We start from the raw sequence: 26,155 nt of genomic DNA on the forward strand, positions 1-26,155 counted from the left end.
CCAGTTTGAAGTAACGATTTGATTTAGTGTCTTTAATAATATTGGGTATATAGAAGATTATTACAAAAAAAAAACATCCAAAAGCTTTGATAAGGCAAATTTTATGCCAAACCAACACATGTAACAATCATAACAAATTTGACCATTTTTTCAGTGTTCATTTGGCAAATTTTTTTTATACCAAAATGTTTTTTTATTGCTATCGAAACACTTACATTAAAACATAAATGCTTTATTTTTTTAAATTAATGCCATTATTTGAATTTGAAAATGTTAATGCCACAGAAGCTTATGCAAGAAAAAAAAGTATCAAGTGCCACCTTCTTTCATTTTTCTATATGCCAAAGGGGCTCAAACACAATTTTTTTTGGAATCCAATAGATATTTTTCATGAAATATTATTGTAAATAATTTTTTTTTTTAAATTTGCTTTGTTTAGAATTAAAAAAATAAATTCACTGACAACTTGTCGGCCATTTTGTAGAACATTTGTAAAATGGTGCTTGAGCTCCTTTGGCGCTCGGCGCCTCAATTACATATTATTATAAAAAAAATCACAAAAAAAGTTGGTGGAACTCGAAACTCAAATATTTTCACTTCTCAGAGCCGTATATAATACTCGTATCAGGTTTAATTCGTATGAATAACAGGCGGACCAGAAACTCCGGGTCTAGAATAGTCAACCGGAGAATGAAAAGATAATATGCAGTTCGTATCCTACTTGGCCTTACTTGTTTTCTAGGATGTTTTAAAAAAAAAACATGGTATCTGAGGTATTTTAAAATTGAAATGTATTTTGAATAAGAAAATCCTGAATCTAGTATCTATTCAATATTGAATAAAAAAAATATTATATTATTTAACTTAAATTATTTTTCTAATAAGAATAAAAAGTATCAATAAGACGAAGTCGGTGCTCATTTATCGGTCGCATTATTCGATGGACAAAAAAAAAATTACCTGGCCTTCCTGGAGTTCCTGGTGATCCTGGCGAACCAGGTGTCCCTGGTCCACCGGGTTGACCTACATAACTCTCATCTGGCCGAATTGTCACTGCTGGTATACCTGAAGAAAAATTGGTTTAAATTTCCTTCTGAATATTGTTCTCGTCTGGGTATCCGGAGCCATCCAATATTTTTTTTTAAAACACAACCTCAAGAAATCATCTATTTTACAGATTTATAACATACTTACACAATATTACTCTTCTATTATACTAATGTCATTGTGAAAATTATATTGTTACATACCTACCTACGAATAATCCACAATTTTAAAGATTCTATTATTGTAGAGATAAAAAATAAGAGGAAGTACCTACACTAGAAAATAGTGTGCATTTAATTATCTTCGATTAAAAATTAATATTTACGTATTCGTCCCTTTCTGGATTGCTTGGATAGTTATACAATCTTTAATAGAAAGATATATTTTAGAACTGAGAATAGGTACTTAAGAATTTTATTGGATACCTGGACGTCCTGGGGTTCCTGGTGTTCCTGGTGTTCCTGGTGATCCAGGTGATCCTGGAGATCCTTCTTGTCCTGGGTAATATTGTCCTCCACTTGGTCCTCCTGGTCCTCCAGGCCCACCTGTAAAATAATAATATTTTAATTTGAAAATAAAAGATGAATTAATGCAATATGTATTCACATTAAATATTAGTTTGTCAGTAACAATTTTTACTATAAAGTTTGTTTTTTATTCGTCGTTTTAGTTATATTTTGTGAAAAATAAATCATCAATTTTGTAAATGTTGGATAATAATCTACCTGGACGTCCTGGAGCTCCTGGTGACCCAGGTGATCCTGGATAATATTGTCCTCCGCTTGGTCCTCCTGGTCCTCCAGGTCCACCTATAAAAGAATGACAATTAAATTTCATCTATATAAGAGAAGGCAATATATTAAACATACATTAGTTTGTCAGTTATTTAAACTAGGTATGAAGTATGTTTTTGTACTCACTGTTTTGTAAAAAAATACATCTTAGTGGTTGAATACAAGATAATAACCTACCTGGGCTTCCTGGAGATCCTGGAGTTCCCGGTGTTCCAGGAGATCCTGGCGATCCAGGTGATCCTGGATAGTATTGCCCACCACTTGGGCCTCCTGGTCCTCCAGGTCCACCTGTAAAATGAAAATTAGATTTAGGTACTATTACATTAAATGAAACCTAATATTATAATGTATGTGTTCACACTGTTAGTCAATCGACTGAATATTTAAACTTTTAAACAGAGATTTGTTAATAATAAACAAAAATACATGATCTTTCAGTGTGTTATATGTGACAATACATCACACACATTAAAAGCATAGAATAATAACAATTCGATAATCCGCGCGCGATAAATCCCAATTGCAGTGAGTACATTGGAATACAAGAGCTTTCTATACAAAAAATATATATAATTAATTATACAATGCATTGTGATGTATTCACTATACAACTCCATTAGTTATTCAAAGTTTAAAGTTATATTTTGTGGTTGAACTGTTTTTTGCATTAATATTCTTTATAAAATTTGGGATAATAATATATATATACCTGGACGTCCTGGAGTTCCTGGTATTCCCGGTGCTCCAGGAGATCCTCCCGGTCCTCCAGGCCCACCTGTAAAATAATGACAATTAAATTTCAATTATAAAAATGAGAATGTAGTGTAATAAATTTACATATAATGTAAATTTGCCAGTATAATTATTTACAGTATAAAGTGTGTTTTTATATTTGCTGTTTAAATATATTTTGTGAATACTTTTATATTCTTGATTTTTTTTAAATGTTTGATAATAATCTACCTGGTCGCCCTGGAGTTCCCGGTGTTCCAGGAGATCCTGGTGATCCAGGTGATCCTGGATAATATTGTCCTCCGCTAGGTCCACCTGCAGATTGATTTATAATTTTTATTTAAAAATACTTTAAACCAGCGGTTTCCAACCTGGGAGGCGCCAAAATTTTTGAATAAATTATTTTTTATACCATAATATCTACAAATAAATAAAAGTTCATATCTTAACGTAACAGTGAAAATTCAGTGCATGAATGTTTATTTTAATATATAATAAATATATTTAAATCCTATTAAAAAAATATTTGGAGCGGAGAAATTTAAAAATGGCGCTTTTGCAAACGCTCTGTTTCGGTAATGCACAAAACGACCGCTGGTTGCATGAAAACAATAACCTCAAATTTAAATGTCACTCGTAGCTAAAGTGTCAACTGAAGCGTGTAGGCAGGGTGTGATATTTTATAAATTATTTTTGACGTGATTTCTTTAATATAATACATGTAACAATAATACATGTCTCCACTTTTAAATGATTTCTACGCCAGATATATTGAAGCAAACAAAAATCTATTTCCTGAGTTCTTGGTTAGTTTGCTAATGCATTTTTCATATAATTTTATTAATAGTAAAAAAAGTCGCCTGCGGCGCTGCTTTGTTTCAGGGCTATTAAATATTTTAAATATATGGGTGAAAGATCCTGGCCTGTGGGCCCTATTCACTATGTGGAGCTCATGATATAATCCATTAATTTTTGTCAATGAATGATGATGATTTTGGTTGACTTCTTTTAAAATTGATTGTGGTAATAAACAAGCTCATTCGTCGCATGAAAAAAAAAATAATTAAAAAATGAATTTGATATAAGTAAGTAGTAAAAACTTGTGTGTTAAAAAAGTGTCTGTATTATTTAATGAAATAAAGGGGGGGAGGCGCCAAGATTAGATTTTTTTAAAGGGAGGCGTAGTAACATAAAGGTTGGAGACCACTGCTTTAAACCCTTTTTGATTATGTAATTTTACTAATATTTTTTAATAAGGATATTATTATTTTTTTAATATTTAATAAATATATAATTTATTTTAACAATCAGTAGTTAAATAATAAATAATTAGCGTTTAAAGGAGAAATTTTATTAATTTATATACCAGGTCCTCCTGGAGATCCACCTGGTTGATACTGTCCACCACTTGGTCCACCTGGTCCACCTGGGCCGCCTATGAATATGGAAAACATTCAATTCGAGTCATATACGGTAAAAAAAAAATTTACCTTGTCGTATCTATATGACTTCTAAGCGGAACAATACGTAGCAACTTCGATTGAAAAACTTAACGACAGCCACCCTGATAATTCAAATATTTTTTAAATTTTTTAAACCGGTAAAAACAAATCATAATATACTCTTTCAATTAATTTTATTTTACGAAAATTAAGAAACCATTTTGCCATAATAATTTTAATAATTAATGATTTGTACAATCTAGAAATAAATTTATTTAGAGCAACAATCTATTTATATACTAGTGAATACTGAATAGGGTAGTCGACAATAATTTTATACCTGGCCCGCCTGGTGATCCTGGTGATCCTGGTGATCCTGGTTTTCCGGGTTTATATTGTCCGTTATCTGTTCCTGAGCCACCTGTTATATACATATACGAGTGTAATAAGTGACCAATATATTCTTTTAAATACACGTATTCAAGATATTTTCATATGTGTTTTATTAATTTATTAAATAATATCATTATGTAGTAGAATAAGGTTTTTTATTAATTTTTTACCTGACCCACTTGGATGGTATTGACCTCCACTCGGTCCCCCTGGCCCTCCTGGTCCACCTTAATAATATTAACAATATTGAGTTATATTATCGGATTATAATAAAGAGAGGTTTATTCTCACAGAGGAGTTAAAATATAAAGGTGGAGCTTTAGAGGCTTTTTTTATCAAAATAATTCAAACGATTTGGATCGATTTCTTCGTAAATTTTTATAATAAATTTTTTTTCCAATGAATCATTTTGTTTTTCTGACAGTGTAAATTTTTACGAAAATATTTAAATTTAGACACCTACTGAACTTTTCGAAAAATTTAGAGTTGGTACCTAGAATGCCTACTACAAATTAAAACTCCGTTCAGACTTCCCAAGTTGGAAAGATATTGGGCGTTTTAGTGTAAAAGGCTGTCAAAATTATGAGATTGACTGGTAGTTAATTTAGTTATTAATCGACGAAACATTTTTCAGCTTCATATTATATAAAACTTTGTCTTCTTAGAAAAGATTTTATTCAACATCTTGTGCTCATAACATCAAACACATATTTTAAAAGTGATAATTAGTATCTAAAATATATATCATGATTTTAAAAAATGGAAAAAAAAATCTAATACCGTTTTTTTTAATTTAAATCTAATGGTATCGTAGATACGCTTTGTTAAGAATGAAAGTTGATAGGTTAATTAAAAAATCAACTAAAAAATACCTGGTCCACCCGGTGAACCGGGAGATCCTGGCCCACCAGGGTAATACTGTCCTCCACTTGGTCCTCCGGGTCCTCCTGGCCCACCTTATGGAAAGTTAATGATGTTATTTCGACGAAAGTATGTCAAATTCGGATTAAATTAAGTACATAAATATATTTAGATATTTGATTTGAGAATGCAATTATTGGAGTCATAAATTTGAAAATTAAAAATAAATAAATATAAAAACTTAAAAATAAAACTACGACTATAGTTACCTGGTCCACCTGGTGATCCTGGTGATCCTGGTGATCCTGGTTTATATTGTCCACTGTCTGGTCCTCCTGGTCCTCCAGGTCCACCTGGTCCACCTTTATATAATAATGTAATTTAAATATTATAATATATGAACCTAACATTTTTTGACGATGAGTTATGTATATTGTAAGATAATGTAGCTGCAAGAATAAATTAATTGCGAAATGAAAGTTATAACACATAATGATAATATACCTGGTCCACCTGGCGCTCCAGGAGATCCTGGCTTTCCGGGATAATATTGTCCTCCACTTGGGCCACTTGGTCCACCCGGTCCACCTGGTCCACCAGGGCCACCTTTAATATAAAATGATTTAATTTAATGGTTAACATCATGATATATAATATAACTATTTCTAGTAGTTACATGAATTGATTTCATGATTGGTATTTATTCGAAAACAATTTGTCTTGCTACATTATGTAGGTACATACTTACATGAAAATGATTGAAGTCCAATGCCATGACTATTTTACATAATTATATTTTGAAATTTTAGTTAAAACCTTATATATTTGCAAAAATAAAACAATCTTGATCACTTTGTATGTTTTGAAATCATCTATTTAGAGTGTTTAATTATTGATTAATATAGATTTACTATATTTATTAACAATATTGATAATAAAGTTTCAAGCACATGAGAATAATTATATTTCAATAGATACCTGGACTTCCTGGTGATCCTGACGGTCCTGGTTTATCTGGTTTATATTGTCCATTATTGTTTCCACCCGGACTACTTGGTCCTCCTGGTCCATTAGGTCCACCTGGCCCTCCGGGCCCACCGGGTCCCCCTATGTATAGTGTTATATTTAGTATTGTCATTACTAGTAACTATATCATTACTATTAAGTAGGTACCAATTATTGATATTAAATTTTTATTAAATACAATGAAATAAATTTAAAAATACATTTAAATAATTGGTTTCATAGTATTTTTTGTAATAAAAAGTTGAATAGGTGGGTACATATATATTTTTTATATTTATGTGTGTGCTTAATAAAATTTTATTGAGGTACTTTAAAATATCTTGGAATTTTACCTGGTCCTCCTGGATATCCTGGTTTATCTGGCTTATATTGACCATTATTTGATCCTCCTTGTCCTATAAAAATAATGTGGATACATGTAAATACAATACAAGTTGAACACAACTGACTAAGATGACTTCAGAAAGATACCTATGTATTAGCACTTATATTGGTACTGAGCGGTACTCGAACCAGCATCCACTGGTTTCTCACTAAAGTACCAATTAATAACTTATAATTTTCAGAGGTGTTCCAAATAAGATATGTTTAATCACGAATGCCACATTCTGAAATATTGTGTTTTACTAGGTGAATAAAAAATTGTTGACTTAAAAAGTTCGTTTTAAATTAATATAACAAATTTTATATATTTTTTAAAAATATTTCCTGGTGATACTCCAGTCTTGTCAGGTTTGTATTGGCAATTATTATTACCTCCAGGTCCAAATGGTCCAGTTGGGCCTCCGGGTCCGTTTGGACCTCCTGGTCCGTTCGGTCCTCCTGGCCCACCTAATTGAATAAAATAATAAGTAATATATTTATAATTAAATATCATGACCAACATAAATATTATCCGATATAAACGATACATACCTGGTCCACCTGTATAGCTTGGTTTATCGGGCTTATATTGACCGTTGTTTGATCCTCCAGGTCCACTTTGACCACCTGTTGTCAGAATAACAGTCAGTAAGTAATGATCAATACGCATAATATGAAATTAAATTTACTTACGTAATACATAATATATCTACACAAAAATTAAAGTTTTCAGAAACCAACTAGACCAAATAAGTCTGAAAATTAAGAGTTTCGAAGAGATTAAATTGAATCGTTATTTTTAGGATTTTAGGATAAGTTAAATGAAGTTTACATTCAACATGTAAAACAATAATTCTCTCCGCTTAACTCACCTCACCTCTTCAACCGTTAAAATCGGATCACTTTACCAACTAGTAATTATTTCTTATTAACTATGACTAAGCCCGAATGATCGATATCGGTTAGATATACGCACACGACTCTACTCACACATCATCACTCCACCACTGCTATCTGACTGACCACTTTAGTTAATCATGACAGAGCTTGTGGATTCTCGATTTTTTTAGTTTCTCACGATTCGAGAATTTTCGATTTTTTTTCCTCATGATAAACATTTCACGGATTCTCGAGATTCTCATTGATGATCTCTCTAGAAATGAAAATCTCGAAATCACTGAAAAATTATTTCTCGAGAAGAGAAATCTTGATCACAACCAGCCAGTACTCATGATTAGTTTTGGCATGTGCGTGTTATTTTTGAGAAGTTTTACCTTACCTTCACAATTTTTTGAAATATCTAGGTGAAAGCCTATTTGATTGTCGTATTATGGTAATATTATAGTCTATAAGCTGTCAAGTGGATTTGAAATTAAATGGAGCAAACAGACAGACAGAGTTGAAAAAAATGTATATTTTGTTCTTAGGTATTATAGAAATACTTGAAATGCTGATCAAAAGGGAAATATTTTGAAATAACACCGACATTTGCATATTGTATAAATTTAAGAATTATTTCTAAGCGGCGAAGACTGACTGATAAACTCATTATGTTAAAAAAGCCATCATAAGCAACTTCTAACTTCTTTACTTCTTTCTGAGTAAGTTGTTGAAATTTAGCTATTATTTATTTTTATTATTATACCTATTTATAGTTATGAAAACCTCATCAAGTAAAGTTTCTAATATTATATTATTATTTTTATACCTAGTTATACTATACTATACTTATACTACCTAGTTATAATAATATTTTATAAAGTGCAGATTATTACCTCCAGGGTAGCTTCCTGGCTTGTCTGGTTTATATTGACCACCATCGCCGCCTCCGGGGCCAAATGGTCCATTGGGGCCGCCTGGTCCAAATGGTCCATTTGGTCCGCCCGGCCCGTTAGGTCCACCGGGTCCATTTGGTCCACCCGGACCAAAAGGTCCATTTGGACCACCTTGTAAATATATAGTTATTTAATATAAAGTTTTTTAGCATGTCAATGAAAGGCAAAAAATATTATTAAGATGAAGAATTTATTACCTGGTCCTGGTTTATCTGGTTTGTATTGTCCATTATCTGATCCTCCTGATCCCCCTCCTGCCAAAAAGCATTTAAGTATAAAAATAACATATTTTCTTTGATGGTATTTTAAAAATATAGGTAGGTATGTGAAAATTATTTTTTTAAGTGGAATAATTTATAAATACCAATTTTCTTATGCTTTTTAATATTACTAATTTTAATGTTTTCTCAATTTTTTACGAAAAAAAATACAAAATAACTGACCTCCTGGATATGTTCCAGGTTTATCCGGTTTGTACTGTCCGTTGTCACCACTGCCTGGTCCAAATGGACCTCCTGGCCCATTCGGTCCATTTGGTCCATTCGGCCCATTCGGCCCACCCGGTCCGTTTGGCCCGTTTGGTCCATTTGGCCCACCTATAAGACAGGAAATGGTTTGTATGAGACATCGCACATCTTCTCACTTTACGTTACTAAAAGGTATTATCTACTTGAAAGTTTGCATAATATTTAACTTGGTAAAAAATGTGTTTGAAATGGTTTGTATGAGACATCGCACATCTTCTCACTTTACGTTATTAAAAGGTATTATCTACTTGAAAGTTCGCATAATATTTAACTTGGTAAAAAATGTGTTATCATTTTCGCTCTAGAGTAGAGCATATGACTTCCAGTGAAGAATATGCTTTACACGAGGATCGATGGTTAGACTTTCTCCCAATCTATTGGGTACTGAATCAAACATATACTGATAAAAACAGCAACCTTAATTTCTTTCAGTTATCTAGCAAACACTATCGAATTGCTTATTGCACCATAATATTTGAAATTGTTTATTATCTGTCATGTTAATTAAAATAATTGCAAAAAAATTACCTGGATATTGTCCGGGATGGTATTGACCTCCTGGTCCACCAGGTTTACCTTTAAATTCATATGTACAGGTTAAATAGATTTGTTCAAGTAAATAAAAAAACGGAGGTATATATTAATAATGATATTATGTGACGTTACTGTGTTCATCAAAAATACTTAAGTGAATAAACTGATTGTGTATAAAATTTTTCATTGACAATATTTTATTGAAGTCATTATTATGATACGTTATGATTTATATATAGGTACTTAAATTATTCTGTAAAATAAAAAGAGTTCGTCATTAAGAACGGTAGAAATATTTTTCGTTATGTTAAAAAAACATAAATATTATCACCACCGCAATATTTCAAGATATAAGGTATAAATTAAATCATGCCATCTCAGCGAATTATTATTAAATCATTAACACAATATTATTATTACCTGGTGGTTGGGGTTTCTCTGCTGGTCCTGGATGGTATTGTCCGCCTGGGCCACCTAAAACATATTTTTTATATTATAAAAACTTCACTATTATAGTGCAATTTATACATTATTGATGGCATGCTATCATATGTATTTGGAGAACTAAAAATTGCCCACGTTATTTTACACAATATACTCATATTCTCCGCTCTCCACTTCCAATCATTCAACCAATCATTGGCCATCACATAATATGTACAGGTCGCACTGAAGTAATGTTGTCCACATTTTGATAGTGTAAGGAATAAATTAAAAAAAATAATTGATCTATTGTGTAAGAATATACATCGATGAAACTGTACCTGGAGCTCCTGAGGGTCCTTGTGATCCCGGTGGTCCGGGAGAGTATTCACCTCCACCAAATCCACTCGATCCTACAAAAGAAATAGTAGGTATACCGATAGTTATTAGAATTAGGAAGTGTTGCTTGATAAGTATTAAACAAACAATGTTGCTCAATTTATTACTTATTACATTACTAATTAATCGGTTTTCTCATGTGAAACTATAATTATGTATAACATCGAAAGGAGTATAACATTAGTCACACCATAGTAAACACTTGTATGATAAGTATGGATGCAAAGTAAGTGATTACATAAAAATTACGGATACTATGTCAAGGCAAAGGAATCTGGGGACTCTCTTAGTAGGTACACATTTCGGAAATGATCATGCTATATTTTATTTTTTTAATAAAAAAATGTTTATATTTTTTCAAAATTTAGTAAGTAGGCAGGTACCCAAATGTTTTTCTTTAGGTCGAGTTAAATAAAAATCCAATTAGGAATTGAGGAGCTGGGTTGAAGACGGGTTAAGTTTTAAAAAAATGCGTTATATCATTTTAATGATGTTTTTTTTATATAAAAACAAGCGTACCAGTAGGTATATTTACATTCTAATTATTCGTCTTAAAATGATTTTTGGTGAAATGAAATACAAGGAATCAAGGAATTTACAGCATAGTGTCCCTTTAATTTTACTTAGACCCCTATTTGCCAAGCTTTTTAATTTTCTTTCAACGTTTTCATAAATAAAAATACTTTACCTTCTCACAATAATTAAAAAAGCAATTAAATTATTAATTATTGAAAAAATGTGGGGATTTCAGAGGAATGAACAGTTTGATGAAAGAAGAAAATAATTAAAGATTTTTTATGCTGTTTGGATTATGAATCAAAAAAATATTTTCATTATATTGCGACAGAAAGATGAAGGTTTTAATATTTGCGATAAGGTTATAGAAACAAAGTATTATTTGACGATGATGGATGAACGGAAAATGAAAAAAACTTCACGAAAACACTGGAAGAAAGATAATTCAAAGATGTTTGACAGTTTATTGCCGCTGGCACAACTCAGAGTGAAGTCCTTATATGAAAAATATGCTGTGATTTCAAACCGACGAAACTTGAATATAACATCACTTACAATCATTTCTATTGATATTATACAAGATGAGAATTTCATTGAAATCATACTGTTTTGTATTTGAAGTTTTTATTATATCCTCACATAAAATAAACTAACTTATCGAAACCCATGATTACGTAATTAAGAGTTAGAAAATACGATGATGACAATGTTTGACACAATAAGATTATCTTAACAAATCTATTGTGGACAAAGTAGCTAATTATAATAATATCACAATAATATATAGTGTATTTAAAATTAAGTAACATCATGTCAGGTAAGCTGCATGTCAAACATTTTAGAATATTGATTTAAATGTTTTAAGAATAATATTTGAACAAAAGTGTTTTGAAATAATTGAGAAAGAGATTTAAAACATATTAACATTTATGTTTTTTGCGGGACGTATTTTATAAACTAGTCTTTATTAATCGTTTATTAGATTTGAACTCATGACCTTTATTTTCAACGAAAATATTTTATTTCGAATTATATTCATGAGATCTGTGTGAGTCTCAAAATAGATTTTAAACAGTGGTTGATTTCAAATAATGTATCTTAATTAACCTGGTTTTCCTGGTTGTCCAGTGCCACCTCCTGAAATAAACAAAAGAAAAGTAAAATTATTAGATAGGTATACATATTTCGGTTAGTTGCATATCATTCATAAACCTGAATATTTATATAAAGAAATCATTTTATTTCAAATTTTAGAAAAAAAAATTTAAGTGTATTTCATAATTATGACAGTTTGAGAACCAGCTAATTATTTCTCATTATGATATAAATGTATTGTTAATAACTACCCCTTGTGCATTAGATAACAAATAAAGTAACACCATTCATATGAGATCAGTTATCTCTGTTCACTGATTTAATCACTTACATTGACCAATTAATAAAATTACCATTAATATTCAGTGGATTCTAAAATAAAGCATTCTTTAATATTGAAACTTTGAATTACTCCAAATTGACTGATTCTCCAATTTACACGATGATATAAATGAGAAAAGAATAATTTAATTGAATACCACTGAGTCTTACCTGGAGGTCTATTAGGTCCTGCTGGTTTATTAGATCCTGGTTTAGATACTGGAGAGGGACCACTAGCTTGACCAGTACCATCAACTGGTCCTGGAGGTTTTGGCTGTAGTCCTGGTTTTGCTCCTCCCGGGAACATGCCACAGCTCTTGGGGAAGTAAAGTTCTTTCCATGGTGTTATGTGTCCTGGTTTTCTTGGAATATCGTCTTCAGGTGATGGACGTCTAGTAAAAAATGGCAATTTCATTTTTCATAATCATTTTGGGTAATGATAAGATTAACTAAGAATGGGTGATATATTATTATATGGAAAAAAATCTTTCATAATAAGTAATATCTATTACAAAAATTTGAATACTAGAATATTGTTAACAGAAATAGATTGGTAGTCAAAAGAGTAAGGATCGTTAGACTTCTCGACACTCGGAGTTACAGGAGTGAAGGTGCTTTCTTCGAAATTATATTAATTTAAGCTGAATAAAATTACCAACAAATAAAATAAAATATGTAGATGGAAACTACAATGGTGATATATTTTAAGATAATTTTAAGGCAGAAGCTCTCAACTAAGAGAGATAGTAAGTATTTCAGGGGGTGTGAGAATAGGGAAAGAATTCGTATGAATAAATGTTTCTAGATTTTGGTAATATATTATATAGGTACTTTGTGTTTTTAGAAAAAAATATATTAATTAATAAATTAATTAATTTAGAAATTCTAAAATTCATACATCTATTCAGTAGACGTAAAGTTCATGAATTTGATTCTGGATTTTTTGGGTGGATAAGCTGGTAAAACGGATTTTTTGCCTACTTCTTTTATAATATATTGTAGGAGTGCGATACATAGAAAAGTTTGGGTAGTTCTGCTTTAAGACGACTAATTTCCAGTCCTTCATTCGGAAGATGGAAATGAGAGGTCAAAAAGATACGCACTAAATATAATAGTATGTTCATTTAAGTACAATTCCAATCGAACTTTTCATACGATAGGTTAAAATTTTGCGTCGCTGTCAATAATTTGCTTTTTATAATTTATCTGTGTGTCATTAATATTAACCGGGGTCAATCCATTGTAGGATGAAGGCCTCTACATAACTATTTACATGTATCATGCTTGCTGCAACATATTTCTATCGAACCGAATCTGTTCATTGATCCTTCGTATTTTAATTGTCAGTGGGGTCATCCAATTTCTGAATAATACGTTGAGCCCATCACGATTTCATGTTGCTTATTTCCATATTATGTATAACATGCACTTTCCCACGTCACGTTGTGCTACTCTTATATCATTATGTTACCTATTGAAAACTATTTAAAAAAAATTGTATTTTATTACCCATCATTAGGAGTATCATGAACGCTGGGGTAGATCTCGGTCGGCTGATGAGGCTCTACGACGCGGTACCCCCACCCATCGGCCACGTAGTGCGTTGCGCGTAGAAGTCCCGTAGGGTCGATGTAGCCATAGCAGCCATACGTGACACCATCAGGGCCGCGATTCTCGTGATGAAATTGCCCGTTGGGACCCAGTTCGTAGCCAAATTCATAAGCATCTAAAATTGTCGTAAATACAGCATAATATTAACCATCTATATTTTACCACAGAGTTGATATTGAAGAAATATGAGCATAATAAAGAAAGACATGAATATTATCAATTAACTAGGTACATCTCCCGATTAAATATAAAATTATATGTAATGTATGTATAGTTAAAGAATCAGGTATATTATAAATTTGCCTTTTTAGTTTATACGAGTTTTTTGTTCGATATTCTTTGAATATAGTAGTTGACCAAAAAAAATATGTTGATATATTATTATGTTTGCTAGTTGTTAGATAATTTTGTTATGATATCAAAACCATACTTTTTATATTTTTCTTTCAACAAATTGTTTTATAAATCATTTGATTGTGATGTTTAAATATGAAGAAAAATAAAAAAAAATATTATCATTCTATTAGCTGATTTCTAAGTACTGTAAAATAAATTAAATATACAAAATAAGTATATACATAAATACGTATATACGTGTGTCGTTTTGTCATATTATCATGTAGGTATTAATACTGCATGTAATTAATCTCATAATAAACAAGTAATAGTATAAATGCTTTAAAATTATATGTATACTTACATACGTTTCTGAGTAAGTCGTATTTAGTGATAAATACAATAATTATTATCTTCGAATAATTAATTCATTAAACGAGATAAATTTAATGAGGATTTTTAAAAAAAATTATATGCTATAATGTAAATAAAAAAAACTTACTTGTTTCAAAGTTTGCTTCTAAATACTGTGTCTTGTCTTGATCTTCTATTGATACGACCACTTCGTTTCCATTATCGGGTGCTTGGCGCTTAAACTGCGCATCCGTGCAATGGATACCTGGCAGTATGACAGCCAAGACCTGGAAATGAAATAAAAAAAAACATATTAATTACAACTAAATTAATAGGTAGATAAACTTTCATAAAAAATGTCGTTATTAAAGATCTTCTAAGTTTTGTTGTTGTTCCTGTTGGATTATTAATTAATGGACATTAAACACATTGAAAAAGCAAGTTTTAATGAAAATATATTTTTAACAAAATGTGAAAATAGTAGATTATTATTAAATATAAATAAGTAATTTTGATAAGCCTGAAGCCGTAACTTTTTTAAATAAGGAAATACTACAATATCTTAAATTATTCCGTATATTATCAACGATTCATGTCTTTTAGACTAGGTAAATTTATAAATTTTAAAATTATTTATTGTATGTACCTAATATATATCCAAGCAGCTTATGCGTCGGGTTATAATGTCGTGGATCCCAGGTTCGAATCCTGGGTCTGGCAAATACACATATTGTTTTTCAAGTTGTGTTTGGAATCAGAGTATGGACCTAATAGGTTAAGCAAGTTGCTAACATCAATTTCTTGTAAAAATAAAATAAAAGAAGAAGAATGTTAAATAATATATATAAATTTCATTGATGCTGTTTACTAAGGTCTGCTATCTCCTTATCCTCCGAGGCCTTCTCTCAAATTCTGTTGAAAAATTATAATTATATCGATCTATTTCAGCCGTCCTGGTACCAGGATATATTTTCCGGCGTTTTCAAATATATTGTTCAAGTTTAATGTTTTTTACCGATATAAAATGTCTTCCTGAAGAAAAAATTCATCATAGAGTTATAAATTCTTCCTCCGTCCATGAGAAAACAATTCTTTAGTCTGAGTATCATATAGAACTGTTAATATATAGCCTAATATTAGGTTGATGATATATGATACAATATAAATCAGTATATATTATATATTTATGCTAATGTATCCGTGTGTCTTGCATTTATACAAGTTTGTAACTCGGGAAGGTATTAAATTACATATTTAAAATACATTAAAGTACATTAAATTGTTACATCTATGAATATGTAATTTTTCTTTATTCTTTTTGATTTGTTTTAGATACAAATATGTTGGAATAATGTTATTTTGAGAGCTTTGTTTACGATATCCTTCAAAAAGGTTGTTTTCAAAATATTTTTGACGTCATTGTAATGTCTTGGAAAGTAAACAAGGATAATAAATATTCTTATTGACATATCGACGAAATAATATCGGTAAGCAAGTTTAACATAGCTTTTGCGGATAAAAGTTGTTTCTATAAATATTTACTTCCTATGTTTCAATCATATTATTAATGAGTAGGTAAACTTTTGGTGCCAATATGAAATTAAGCAGTTTTGATATAAATTTTCTAATTCTGATTGAATATCTCACGTATCACCAGTGTTTTCGTCTAAGCTATTTGGGTGTGAAGCCACGCAGCCCACAAAATATTGCTATGCACTAAACAAATTTCTTCGCATACAATATTAAGAGACACGTCTCCGAATTTATCCTGAAAAATCATGATTTATCATCAAAAATAAACGAATTGTTTTAGACGATTGTCTTGGCCATGGGCCATAATAATTGGTAATTATATGACCGCATGAAATCCATGTATTTGGTACTTTGTTTTAAAATATTATAACAGTTCAGTACCAAATACGATTATTTTATTTTTAAGCTGAAATGCAACCTAAAAATATTCAATTCATTTTATATTATCGAATCAAAAATGTTTTTGTTAAATACCTACCTTGTCCATAAAATAAGTAACAATAGTTATTTATTTTATTTTGACAATTGAATACTTAAGCTCAAATCTCTCAGTTCAATCTTAGTCAAGTAAGTGGGTTCCTATATAACTTGTGGCATGCGAAAAAATTTTCCGTAGAGAAATATGACGTATGTAATTTATTCTGCAATAGTAAGCATAAAATACAGGAAGCATTTCCTAAAACATCAATATATTTGTGATTATGAAAACAAAAGAAAATATAGATGACAAGGAATTCATGTAATAAGTGCATAATATGTCAATTCAATTGCGAGGATTTAACATATAAAAATATAATATAGTGATGTTCTAACACACTCTAACTGAAATTATTAGCTATTTCATTTTATAACATTATACGAGGGTGGGTCAATAAGTCCTTAGAAAAGCCGACAGGTGGCGCGACTAGTACTGCAAGCGGTTTGTTTTCATGCAGCGGCACTACCGATTCAGTATGCTGCGAAGTTTCAATCAGATTGGTCGGGTTGTTGTGTGTTTCTCGTACATTTAAAAAAAAAATTGCTTGTGGAAAATGGAAAAATGGAAAATGGAGAAAATTGAGTTTAGAGTTGTTATTAAACATTTTAATATAAAAGGGTTAACAGCAAAGGAAATAAAAAATGAGTTGGATTTAGTTCACGGCATATCTGCTCTTTCACTTGCAACTATTTATAACTGGTTAAATGAATTTAAACGTGGTCGTACATCAACAAAGGATGAACCACGCTCAGGACGTTCTATAGAGGTGACTACACCAGAAATGATCAATAAAATCCACGATATGGTGTTAAGTGACCAAAGATTAAAGTTGAGTGAGATAATTGAGGTTACAGGGATCTCAAAAGGTAGCGTCATTTCTATTTTATATGACAAATTGGGCATGACAAATATTTCTGCAAGATGGGTGCCGCGTTTGCTCACAGTCGACAATAAATGCAGTAGGGTGGTGGCCTCTAAAGCCCTGTTGTCGCTCATGCAACGCAATCCGGATGAATTTTTTCGTCGCTTTGTGACTGTAGATGAAACATGGATACACCATTATACTCCCGAGATGAAAGAACAGTCAAAGCAGTGGATTGCGAAGGCAAACCATGTCCAAAGAAGGCGAAAACCGTAAAATCAGCTGGTAAGGTTATGGCTACTGTATTTTGGGATGCACGTGAAATTATTTTCGTTGACTATTTGGAAAAAGGAAAAACAATAACAGGGGATTATTATGCATCTTTATTGGACCAGCTAAAAAACAAAATTGAAGAAAAACGGCCTCATTTAAACAGGAAAAAAATCCTCTTTCATCAGGACAATGCCCGTGTTCACACATGTTTACGATCAATGGCTAAAATTGAAGAATTGAAGTTCGAATTGGTCGACCACCCACCGTATTCGCCAGATTTAGCCCCCAGTGACTTTTTCCTTTTCCCAAACTTAAAAAAATGGCTAAGTGGACAACGTTTTTTTTCAAATGAAGAAGTCATCGATCGGACAAATGCTTATTTTGAGGACCTTCCGAAAACTTATTTTTCTGACGGTTTAAAAAAAATTGAGAAACGTCTAACCAAGTGTATTGAGCTCCAAGGAAATTATGTTGAGAAATAAAAAAAAAATACAAAAATAAAACCTGTTTTAATGCTTTTTTCTAAGGAATTATTGACCCACCCTCGTACATATTAAAATTATATTCCTAAAATGTAATTTTAACAGAAATAATAAAAATCAAAAAGTATTTTTTCGTATAATTCAAAGATTAAATTTTTAATAAAAGTGAGAAAACATGCCTTTGAGACTAAAACAGGTTTATTAAATATTTATCACAGTAGGTATGTAACAATTGATTACGTAGTTGTAAATATGCATAAAAATGTACATAAGTATATTATTTTATTATAAATGTAAGCAGGTTTATCGTCTGTAAGTATATAAGTATATATTTCTCAATAATTTTCATTTCACGAAGTCCTTGATGATTCATATGAAATTGTCAAAGTTTATTATAATTTTAGAATATGACGCATTTTAAGATATTTTTATAACTTTTTTGTTGATTCACAATATATTTCAATATCAATTGATTTTGAATTAATGATATTTGATTATTTTCTTCGATGTTCTCATGTAGAAGGAAAAGCGAATTATCATTTTCATTCTAAATAATGTTTGTCTAACTTGTGATGCCCATAAATTTAATTTTGGCCGGACTATAGCATCGTGGGTTCCAGGTCCGAATCCTAGGTCTGGCAAGTACACATATTGTTTTTTCAATTTGTGTATGGACAAAAGGTTGAGCAAGTGGCTAACATCCATTTCTCCTAACAATAAAATATGTTAATACAAACATCCACGCTGTGGAGGCCCATATGATCTTATTAAGATCGGACATGGTCCAAAAAAAATGTTTGTAAAATACGCTAGTATTTATTATCAATTATTATAACATCAACTACAATTATTAAAACCCACCACATCGTATCCTTACAATAAAAAAAAAGTGCCAACCTCATAAATTATAGCCATTGTTATCGTTTTGTATTCATCATTTTTTCATCATTACCATTTTAATTTATTTATAACGAAAATTAGACGGTTTTTACTATCGTTATGTTGTATTTATAAAGCTTATAAGATAATAACGTTATGGGTCTCTTTATTAGAATGGAAGTGAAATAAACATTTTTTTCGAGGAATAGTTGTTAGGTTATCGCCTAACATAGTGGTTATTTGTGTTAGATTTTACGTATATTACCGTTTCAAAGACGCCACTGTCCCATAGTGGGGATGTCATATAATTTGTAATCACTATAAAATAAACAGTGGGTTTATCAAATCGTTATCAAAATCATATTCGTAGTAGACATCCAAAACTTACAATTGGGATAAAAATGAATTTAGCAGTATTTAAGATTAAAAATAATCTGGCTTACTGGATAGTTTAAATAAGTTTCACATTAAAAAAAATATAATTTTATATTGAAACAAAATATAGATAAAAATTTGCTTTGCCAATCGTTTATTCATGTTACTGAAATATTCACACATAAAAATATGATTTAATTTTAGAGAAATAAAATTTTCCCCATTAGTCCTAATATAATTTATAACCATCGTTATAATATATTTAAAATAAAACTATAATAATGTTCTGAGTCACATACATCCTTTGTTTATTATCCACATATTTTTATTATTTTTTGGCGGGGCAGTTGAATATGAATTTTTTATCGGAAAATTATGTAAATTGAAATGAAATATTAATTTAATAATTTACTTATACAACTGTACATAATGTCAAGGCAACAATGTTACAAAAAAATCATCAGAAATAATATTTATACCGCGAAGTATAATACATATTTTTTTCATATTCCATACATAAAGTGATGCAATTATATAATTTGAAAATATACCATCTAACTTTCACACTTAAAAAATACAAAGAAAAGTATTTCAAGAGAGTTCTATCTGGATTCAAAGAGATCACGTAAACCCTAACGGTGACGATGATAAAAACGTAGAAACTTGTATAAGTCGTGCTGTTTTTAACAGCTCTTTATCGATTGTAATAATCACTTCTCTTAGTACCCACCTAAGTTTGAAAGTTAAAGTATTAATTTAAAATGGTGTCAAATAGGAAGAGTTGAAACTTTTAAACATTAGTTTCTGCTTCGAAAATTCACCGATGAAAAATAGTTTGAGCCCAGCTTATTAAAAAAAATTATACTCGGTGTTTATTTTAAATATTCACTTTGTGTTTTACTGTTTAAAAAGAATAATAAATCACTGGAAAAGTTTTTCTGTCAAGATGATAGAATAAACAAGACATTTAGCAGGAAAGTCAAAGTTAGCATTACGGAAATGACAAAGTACTAACTGTACTAGTTGGCTAGTTATTTATATATATGTATTATAGCATTATATTGTTCAGTGGCGAAGACACGTCTTGGCAACTATTTAGAGCTTACTTTAATAAAAATAAATGTTGTATTATCATATTTTTCTAATCATACTATTTAATTTGAGATATTAAAAAATATATCTCTTTTTGTTTTTTTGTTTAGGATTTAATTAAAATAATCTTAATAACTTTACTAACACGTTATTTTTTTTAAATTATAAAATTATATAATACATTGAAGTATGAACCTATTCAGCTGTAGTAACTTCATATTACCTATTATTATATTTAAATCCCGAAAGTATGACTGACAAAAAATATTAACTAATGTACGTACTATTCAATTTTAATTTATTTTATATATTGTGGACATTACAAATTATAAGTTTAAGACGTTCACAACATGACATTTAGAAACAAATAAATATTATTAAAACAGTATTATGTAATATTGTAATTATGCAATATTAAGTTATTCTATAGTATAAATGTGTAAATACAAAAAATATGAAGTATATAGGTACAAGGAAGTACACCGGATGAGTTAAGCAGACCCTATTTTAAGAATTTATATTTCACATAGCTTACATACATCGTACAACAGTAAAATCATTCTGGTGATTATAATTTGGATACAATCATAATATAAATATTAAAATTACCATGGACTAAGGTTTTGAAGCAGGGTACTTTATGACGATCGGACCATAAAACCCAAGTATAAATAATGCGTGCCGACTGCTCTCAACATGTAACGTGACAAATTTTGATGAATATTATTATCATACAGACGTAACTATTGAAAATAACATATTATCTGACAAGCGTTTAAATTTATCCTACCACATCCATTGCTTGTTACACCACATCCAGTAGGGTAAGCTAGTTCTTATTAATTTTGTGTTACCTGAATCCAACCCTTTGGTTTGTTGATGCAACATACATTATCCATCGCTCTTTAATGAAACAATGTGGTTATTATGATGTCGCACCTGTATGACATTGAAATCCCTTATATATTATGGTAAATCTCTTTCTGTTTACTTTTAAAACACTTAATCTTTTACGTATTGCGTGTATGCGTATAATGTGGAAAAAGGTATTCACTTGTCAATTAACATAATATTGGAGTAGGCGAGATTGCGGTCATGGTACCCGTTGAAACAGAGAAATTTATTGCTGAACTCGCAGACGCAAAAACACTCCAGTGTTTCTCTCATACTCATGATAGCAGTAGCTCTCAACACCAATTTAATATAAAACATTATATCATAAAGCCACCTACCCGAAACGAGTATATCGATTTATTGCGAGACACGTACAATAAATGGTTTTTTGAATTGGCAATCATGTTTTATTTTTTGAATTTACCCAAAACATCACCTTTCGTAATAAAAATACATAAACATTTGTGGTATCAAACTTATTTTATTAGACGGAATTATACGTTAAAGATAACGGCTGTATATTATATTATACTCTTACATTTTCATATTTTATAATAAAATTATGCATAGCGATTATACCAGTATGTTCATTTTAAACGTATGTATATAACAAATTAAATGTTTTTCATATTATTATGTACTTCATTTTACTATCGGTAAGGGGAAAATCTACTAATGGATTATATTTAATTCCTATAAATATATATTTATGGATAAAAATTATTCTTATTTTAATTGAATTGTTTTTTTGTGATAGTCTGCAATCATCAAAACGATCTACACTTTTGACACTGCTAACTGGAATATCAAAGCTGTGCTCACATGAAACAATGTCTTTATATTTTTAAAGCACGGTATTCACTTTCTACTCAGATTCCTTTTTTAGAAATTATTTTTTGAATCTTAAGTAATATTATTCGTTATGTCAAAAATAATTAAGTTTTTTTTGTATTTTTTATAGTTTGTAACAATTATAGCCATAAATAAATGACTCTATTATAATTAAGTATATCGTAATACATCCGATAGATGCTATTAAATATTTTTTTAAATTTAAATTTGTAGGTAATACAAATAAATAGACTGAGTAGTACCCACATCTATTACAGTTTAAATACAGTACAAATAAGTAGAGATTTATTAATTAATACGCATTTGAAGTATTTAAACTGTTGTAACAAACAATATGCTTATACACTTGTTCAAAAAATATATATTTAGTTACATATAATATTAAATGTAATACTGTTTATTTTTTTAAATTAAATATATTTCATTATTATCATTATAAAATTTAATTTAGCTATTATTGCTCATATCAGGTGTACTATTTTATTGCAGAAAAATACTGATGTATGGTATTAATAAGGTAAGTACACAATTTAATAATACATTAATTTAGATGTCTATGATTTTAGTGAAGGCTGTAATAATTGTAAATTGAAAAATCGTCCACTTTGGAAACTAATTCATGCTCATCCTAAAGTATAAAGTCGTCCAAACTATTATTAAGGGAAAATAGAGGGATGTTGACGAATATGGAGGAATAACTTATCCTGACTGCGTAACAGAAGATACTGAACTAGAATTAATTCCGTTATGAAGCTGCTCTACACAGCCCGCAGCAGAGAATATTTCCAAATACTACTCTATCAGAGTCAAGGAGCTGATGCCCACATTAGGCAAACTACACAATGAACAAGTAGCCGTAAGATATTGTTAGTAAATTTTAAGTAAATACACAGGACGTACCTACCTGTATTATTTTATTATCTTTGAAGTGAAATGTTTGAATTGAATCTAGTTTTGAAACATATTTAGTATTAAATGAATGAGTCTATATTGAACCATTGAGAACCATTTGGTCAGACGAGTTTCACCCAGCTGGTAGGCACAGCGTGGGTTACATCATTTGGGTGGGTAGATAATGTCCAGAGTCAGTGTGACCCTTACCATAATTGAATCAAAAATAGGGAAATACATTTTTATCGAACTGCGGTGAGTAAGAGATAATGATTAAATCAATATTATTAAATTTTAAAGGTGTCATCATATTTCTATAATTGTGATATGTAAGTATATGTGTATTCCCATGAAATGATAATATTTTATGAAAAAAATATTGGGATATTCAGTAAATAGAATACTGAACTGATTAATATATTGTTGAATGTATTCAGGTTTAAAAATATTGATGATCAATAACTAATTACAAATTATTAAAAATTGTTGTCAGTCACGTTTAATAATAATATATTCAGAATACATGCAGGGGAGTAAATTAATTTCTAGTAACGTGCACAATAAAGTAAATTTAACGCTCTTTTGAAATTTTTTTTTCAAACAATAAACCAATCCAATGAAGAGGATATTGAGGAATTTTTACCCTTCCAAAGACTTTGTTTTACTCCATTCACGTACGGAGAGAAAAGGGTTTGACGTAAAAATCATTAATTTACGTGTTCCGTCTTTACGTTATACCGGTGAAAATATTTGCAAAATAATCTAGAAGTATTTTATTTAAAAATATATTTTCATATATTTTTTTCTCTTAATTAATACCTTTTCTGACTAAATAAATGATTTTAGATGAATGAGAGGAGAAGAAACATATTATTATTGTATCGAAAAACCCACTAACTAATTATTAAGCAATAGGTACTAATACTTCATACAAACAACTTTCAATGAACTCATTTGAGTTATATGTTAAATACATTGGTTAATATTTTAATTAAACTGGCGCCAACGTAGTAGATATGCATTATAACAGTATTATTCATAAATACAATGTAACAAAATAATATAATATGGTAATAGTTCAGGTAATTAAATATTGAACAGGACCAATTTCGTCTGCTCAGAGGGATATTGTAAACTGAACTGCTATTTATAAAAATAAATGATTATAAATAAAATTATTTTACACAGTATAATTATAAAACCGATCCTGACGGCGTATAAAATTATGTGGATTAAGCACCACATATTTTGAAATATCTTTATTATTAAAACGACTTTTCATGAAGAATTGATGGTTACAATACCATTGAAGTAGACAGCAGTATTATAAACATACTTATTTTTTAATTATTATTCGTCGACATCGATTAAAGATTTAGAAACGCATTCTGATAATTAATCTAAAACTCTAGAGTGATGTCAACATCATTGATTTAAAATGATATAATTAACAAAGCTTGACTATTACATGTCTATCAGATTATAATTACAGAAAACTTATATACTTAGTTATAATAAAGATGTAGCTATGAAACTAACAGATTATATATATTTTAGGTGCACGTCTTTCACTGCCCACAAAAATTTACGAAATTCATTGGCACAATGATATCGTGTTATCATAATAATATGTAATATATCACAATGAATGCAGAATGGGCTTCTTTTGCGTTGTAGAAAGTAGGGAAAGTTTGTTTTTAAAAAGAATAAGTTACAAAAGTGGAGGTCGATGTTTATGCAAATCTTATATTGGTTACAATAACATCTCATCGATTCGAAATTAGGTACGTTGATTATAGTTGCTGACTTTCAAATTAGTATCGTATATTTTATTCAAATTTAAAATTTAAAAAATGCTTTGGTCTTGTATATTTTTATCAATTGTGGCTATCAACATAGATATGCCTATGCATAATATTGTCATACATCTATTAACGTACTAATCATTGAGTGAGGTAGACGAACCAAGTGAATGTATATATTCTGCCAGATGTATTTTGTAATGGTATTTTACAAATTACATACAATTGAACGCCCAATTGTCAATCATTAAACATTATGCTATACTTATGTGAGTACAATAAATCAATATTTATTAATTATTCATCAAATAAACTACTCACATATTATTAATGAAGTAATGATATTGACATTATTCGTCCGTAATTTACTAATTTACGCAATTATCTTTTTTTCAAATTATGTAAAAATATGAACAGATTTATAATTGCAGTAATTTTTTTTTATTAATATGCATGCAAAAATCAAAATACTTATTTAAAAAACAATGTAAATCATTGTTTAAAAGGAGTGATACTATTACAAGAGTTATTTAAATTAAACTTTTTCAAAATATATTCGAGTGACATTAATATTTTTGTTTTTTTTAACAATTTGGAATATCAATAAGTACGTTATATTAACAACTTGTTGATAAAATATATTTAAATTTTGTTTTTGCCAACTATCTATAATAATAGTTAACATATTTTTCAAATACCAATAAAATAATATAATGGTAGAAAGTTAAAAAATATATAACGATGTTTTATCATTTTATAGCCATCAATTTTTATAATAGACATGTAATAAATAACCGCTTCTTGTTCATAAATATTATGTAAAAGAAAATATAGTATAGCATTTGGTGGATAAGTATATAATATCATCATCACCTTAATACAATAATTAGATAATTTCGATTATAACATTATTGGAAAATTGAAATGTAAAGTTCGTACAGTGCATATAATTAACCGAATTAAATTAGTTATCGTGCAAATATGCAGGTATTTTGTAAACGAACAGAGTAGGTAATTAGATACTTATATAAAAATATTGGTATTATTATTATTTAGTGGGTAACTGTAGACAGTTGTAGAATTTAGGGAGTGTGGGATGTGAAGATTTATAATTCTTCAATTGTTACACTTAG

The 26,155-nt window shown here is 29.6% G+C and overlaps 1 protein-coding gene across 6 annotated transcripts in view; it reads right to left on the reverse strand.

Moving 5' to 3' along the window:
• The window catches only part of LOC147068188 (uncharacterized), a 109,465-nt gene that overhangs the window by 24,522 nt on the left and 58,788 nt on the right, over nucleotides 1–26,155 (reverse strand). For 5 of the 6 annotated variants that reach the window (XM_085953307.1, XM_085953306.1, XM_085953305.1 and 2 more), the window contains exons 2-27: nucleotides 14,758–14,896; nucleotides 13,818–14,034; nucleotides 12,480–12,700; nucleotides 12,000–12,029; nucleotides 10,319–10,390; nucleotides 9,975–10,028; nucleotides 9,549–9,596; nucleotides 8,937–9,089; nucleotides 8,691–8,747; nucleotides 8,434–8,604; nucleotides 7,211–7,285; nucleotides 7,052–7,126; nucleotides 6,628–6,690; nucleotides 6,248–6,376; nucleotides 5,774–5,875; nucleotides 5,539–5,631; nucleotides 5,281–5,364; nucleotides 4,579–4,635; nucleotides 4,356–4,436; nucleotides 3,940–4,008; nucleotides 2,805–2,888; nucleotides 2,551–2,616; nucleotides 2,019–2,129; nucleotides 1,773–1,856; nucleotides 1,473–1,592; nucleotides 961–1,065 (exon numbers count right to left, since the gene is read on the reverse strand). In XM_085953307.1, the coding sequence (XP_085809433.1) occupies nucleotides 961–1,065; nucleotides 1,473–1,592; nucleotides 1,773–1,856; nucleotides 2,019–2,129; nucleotides 2,551–2,616; nucleotides 2,805–2,888; nucleotides 3,940–4,008; nucleotides 4,356–4,436; nucleotides 4,579–4,635; nucleotides 5,281–5,364; nucleotides 5,539–5,631; nucleotides 5,774–5,875; nucleotides 6,248–6,376; nucleotides 6,628–6,690; nucleotides 7,052–7,126; nucleotides 7,211–7,285; nucleotides 8,434–8,604; nucleotides 8,691–8,747; nucleotides 8,937–9,089; nucleotides 9,549–9,596; nucleotides 9,975–10,028; nucleotides 10,319–10,390; nucleotides 12,000–12,029; nucleotides 12,480–12,700; nucleotides 13,818–14,034; nucleotides 14,758–14,896 (2,560 nt within the window). The remainder of the gene's footprint in view (nucleotides 1–960; nucleotides 1,066–1,472; nucleotides 1,593–1,772; nucleotides 1,857–2,018; nucleotides 2,130–2,550; nucleotides 2,617–2,804; nucleotides 2,889–3,939; nucleotides 4,009–4,355; nucleotides 4,437–4,578; nucleotides 4,636–5,280; nucleotides 5,365–5,538; nucleotides 5,632–5,773; nucleotides 5,876–6,247; nucleotides 6,377–6,627; nucleotides 6,691–7,051; nucleotides 7,127–7,210; nucleotides 7,286–8,433; nucleotides 8,605–8,690; nucleotides 8,748–8,936; nucleotides 9,090–9,548; nucleotides 9,597–9,974; nucleotides 10,029–10,318; nucleotides 10,391–11,999; nucleotides 12,030–12,479; nucleotides 12,701–13,817; nucleotides 14,035–14,757; nucleotides 14,897–26,155) is intronic. The other variant, XM_085953304.1, reaches the window with a different exon arrangement.

The sequence above is a fragment of the Rhyacophila brunnea genome, unplaced genomic scaffold, assembly GCF_057557595.1.
Source record: "Rhyacophila brunnea isolate RB1 unplaced genomic scaffold, BYU_Rbru_1.0 scaffold_3, whole genome shotgun sequence".
Lineage (NCBI taxonomy): Eukaryota > Metazoa > Arthropoda > Insecta > Trichoptera > Rhyacophilidae > Rhyacophila > Rhyacophila brunnea.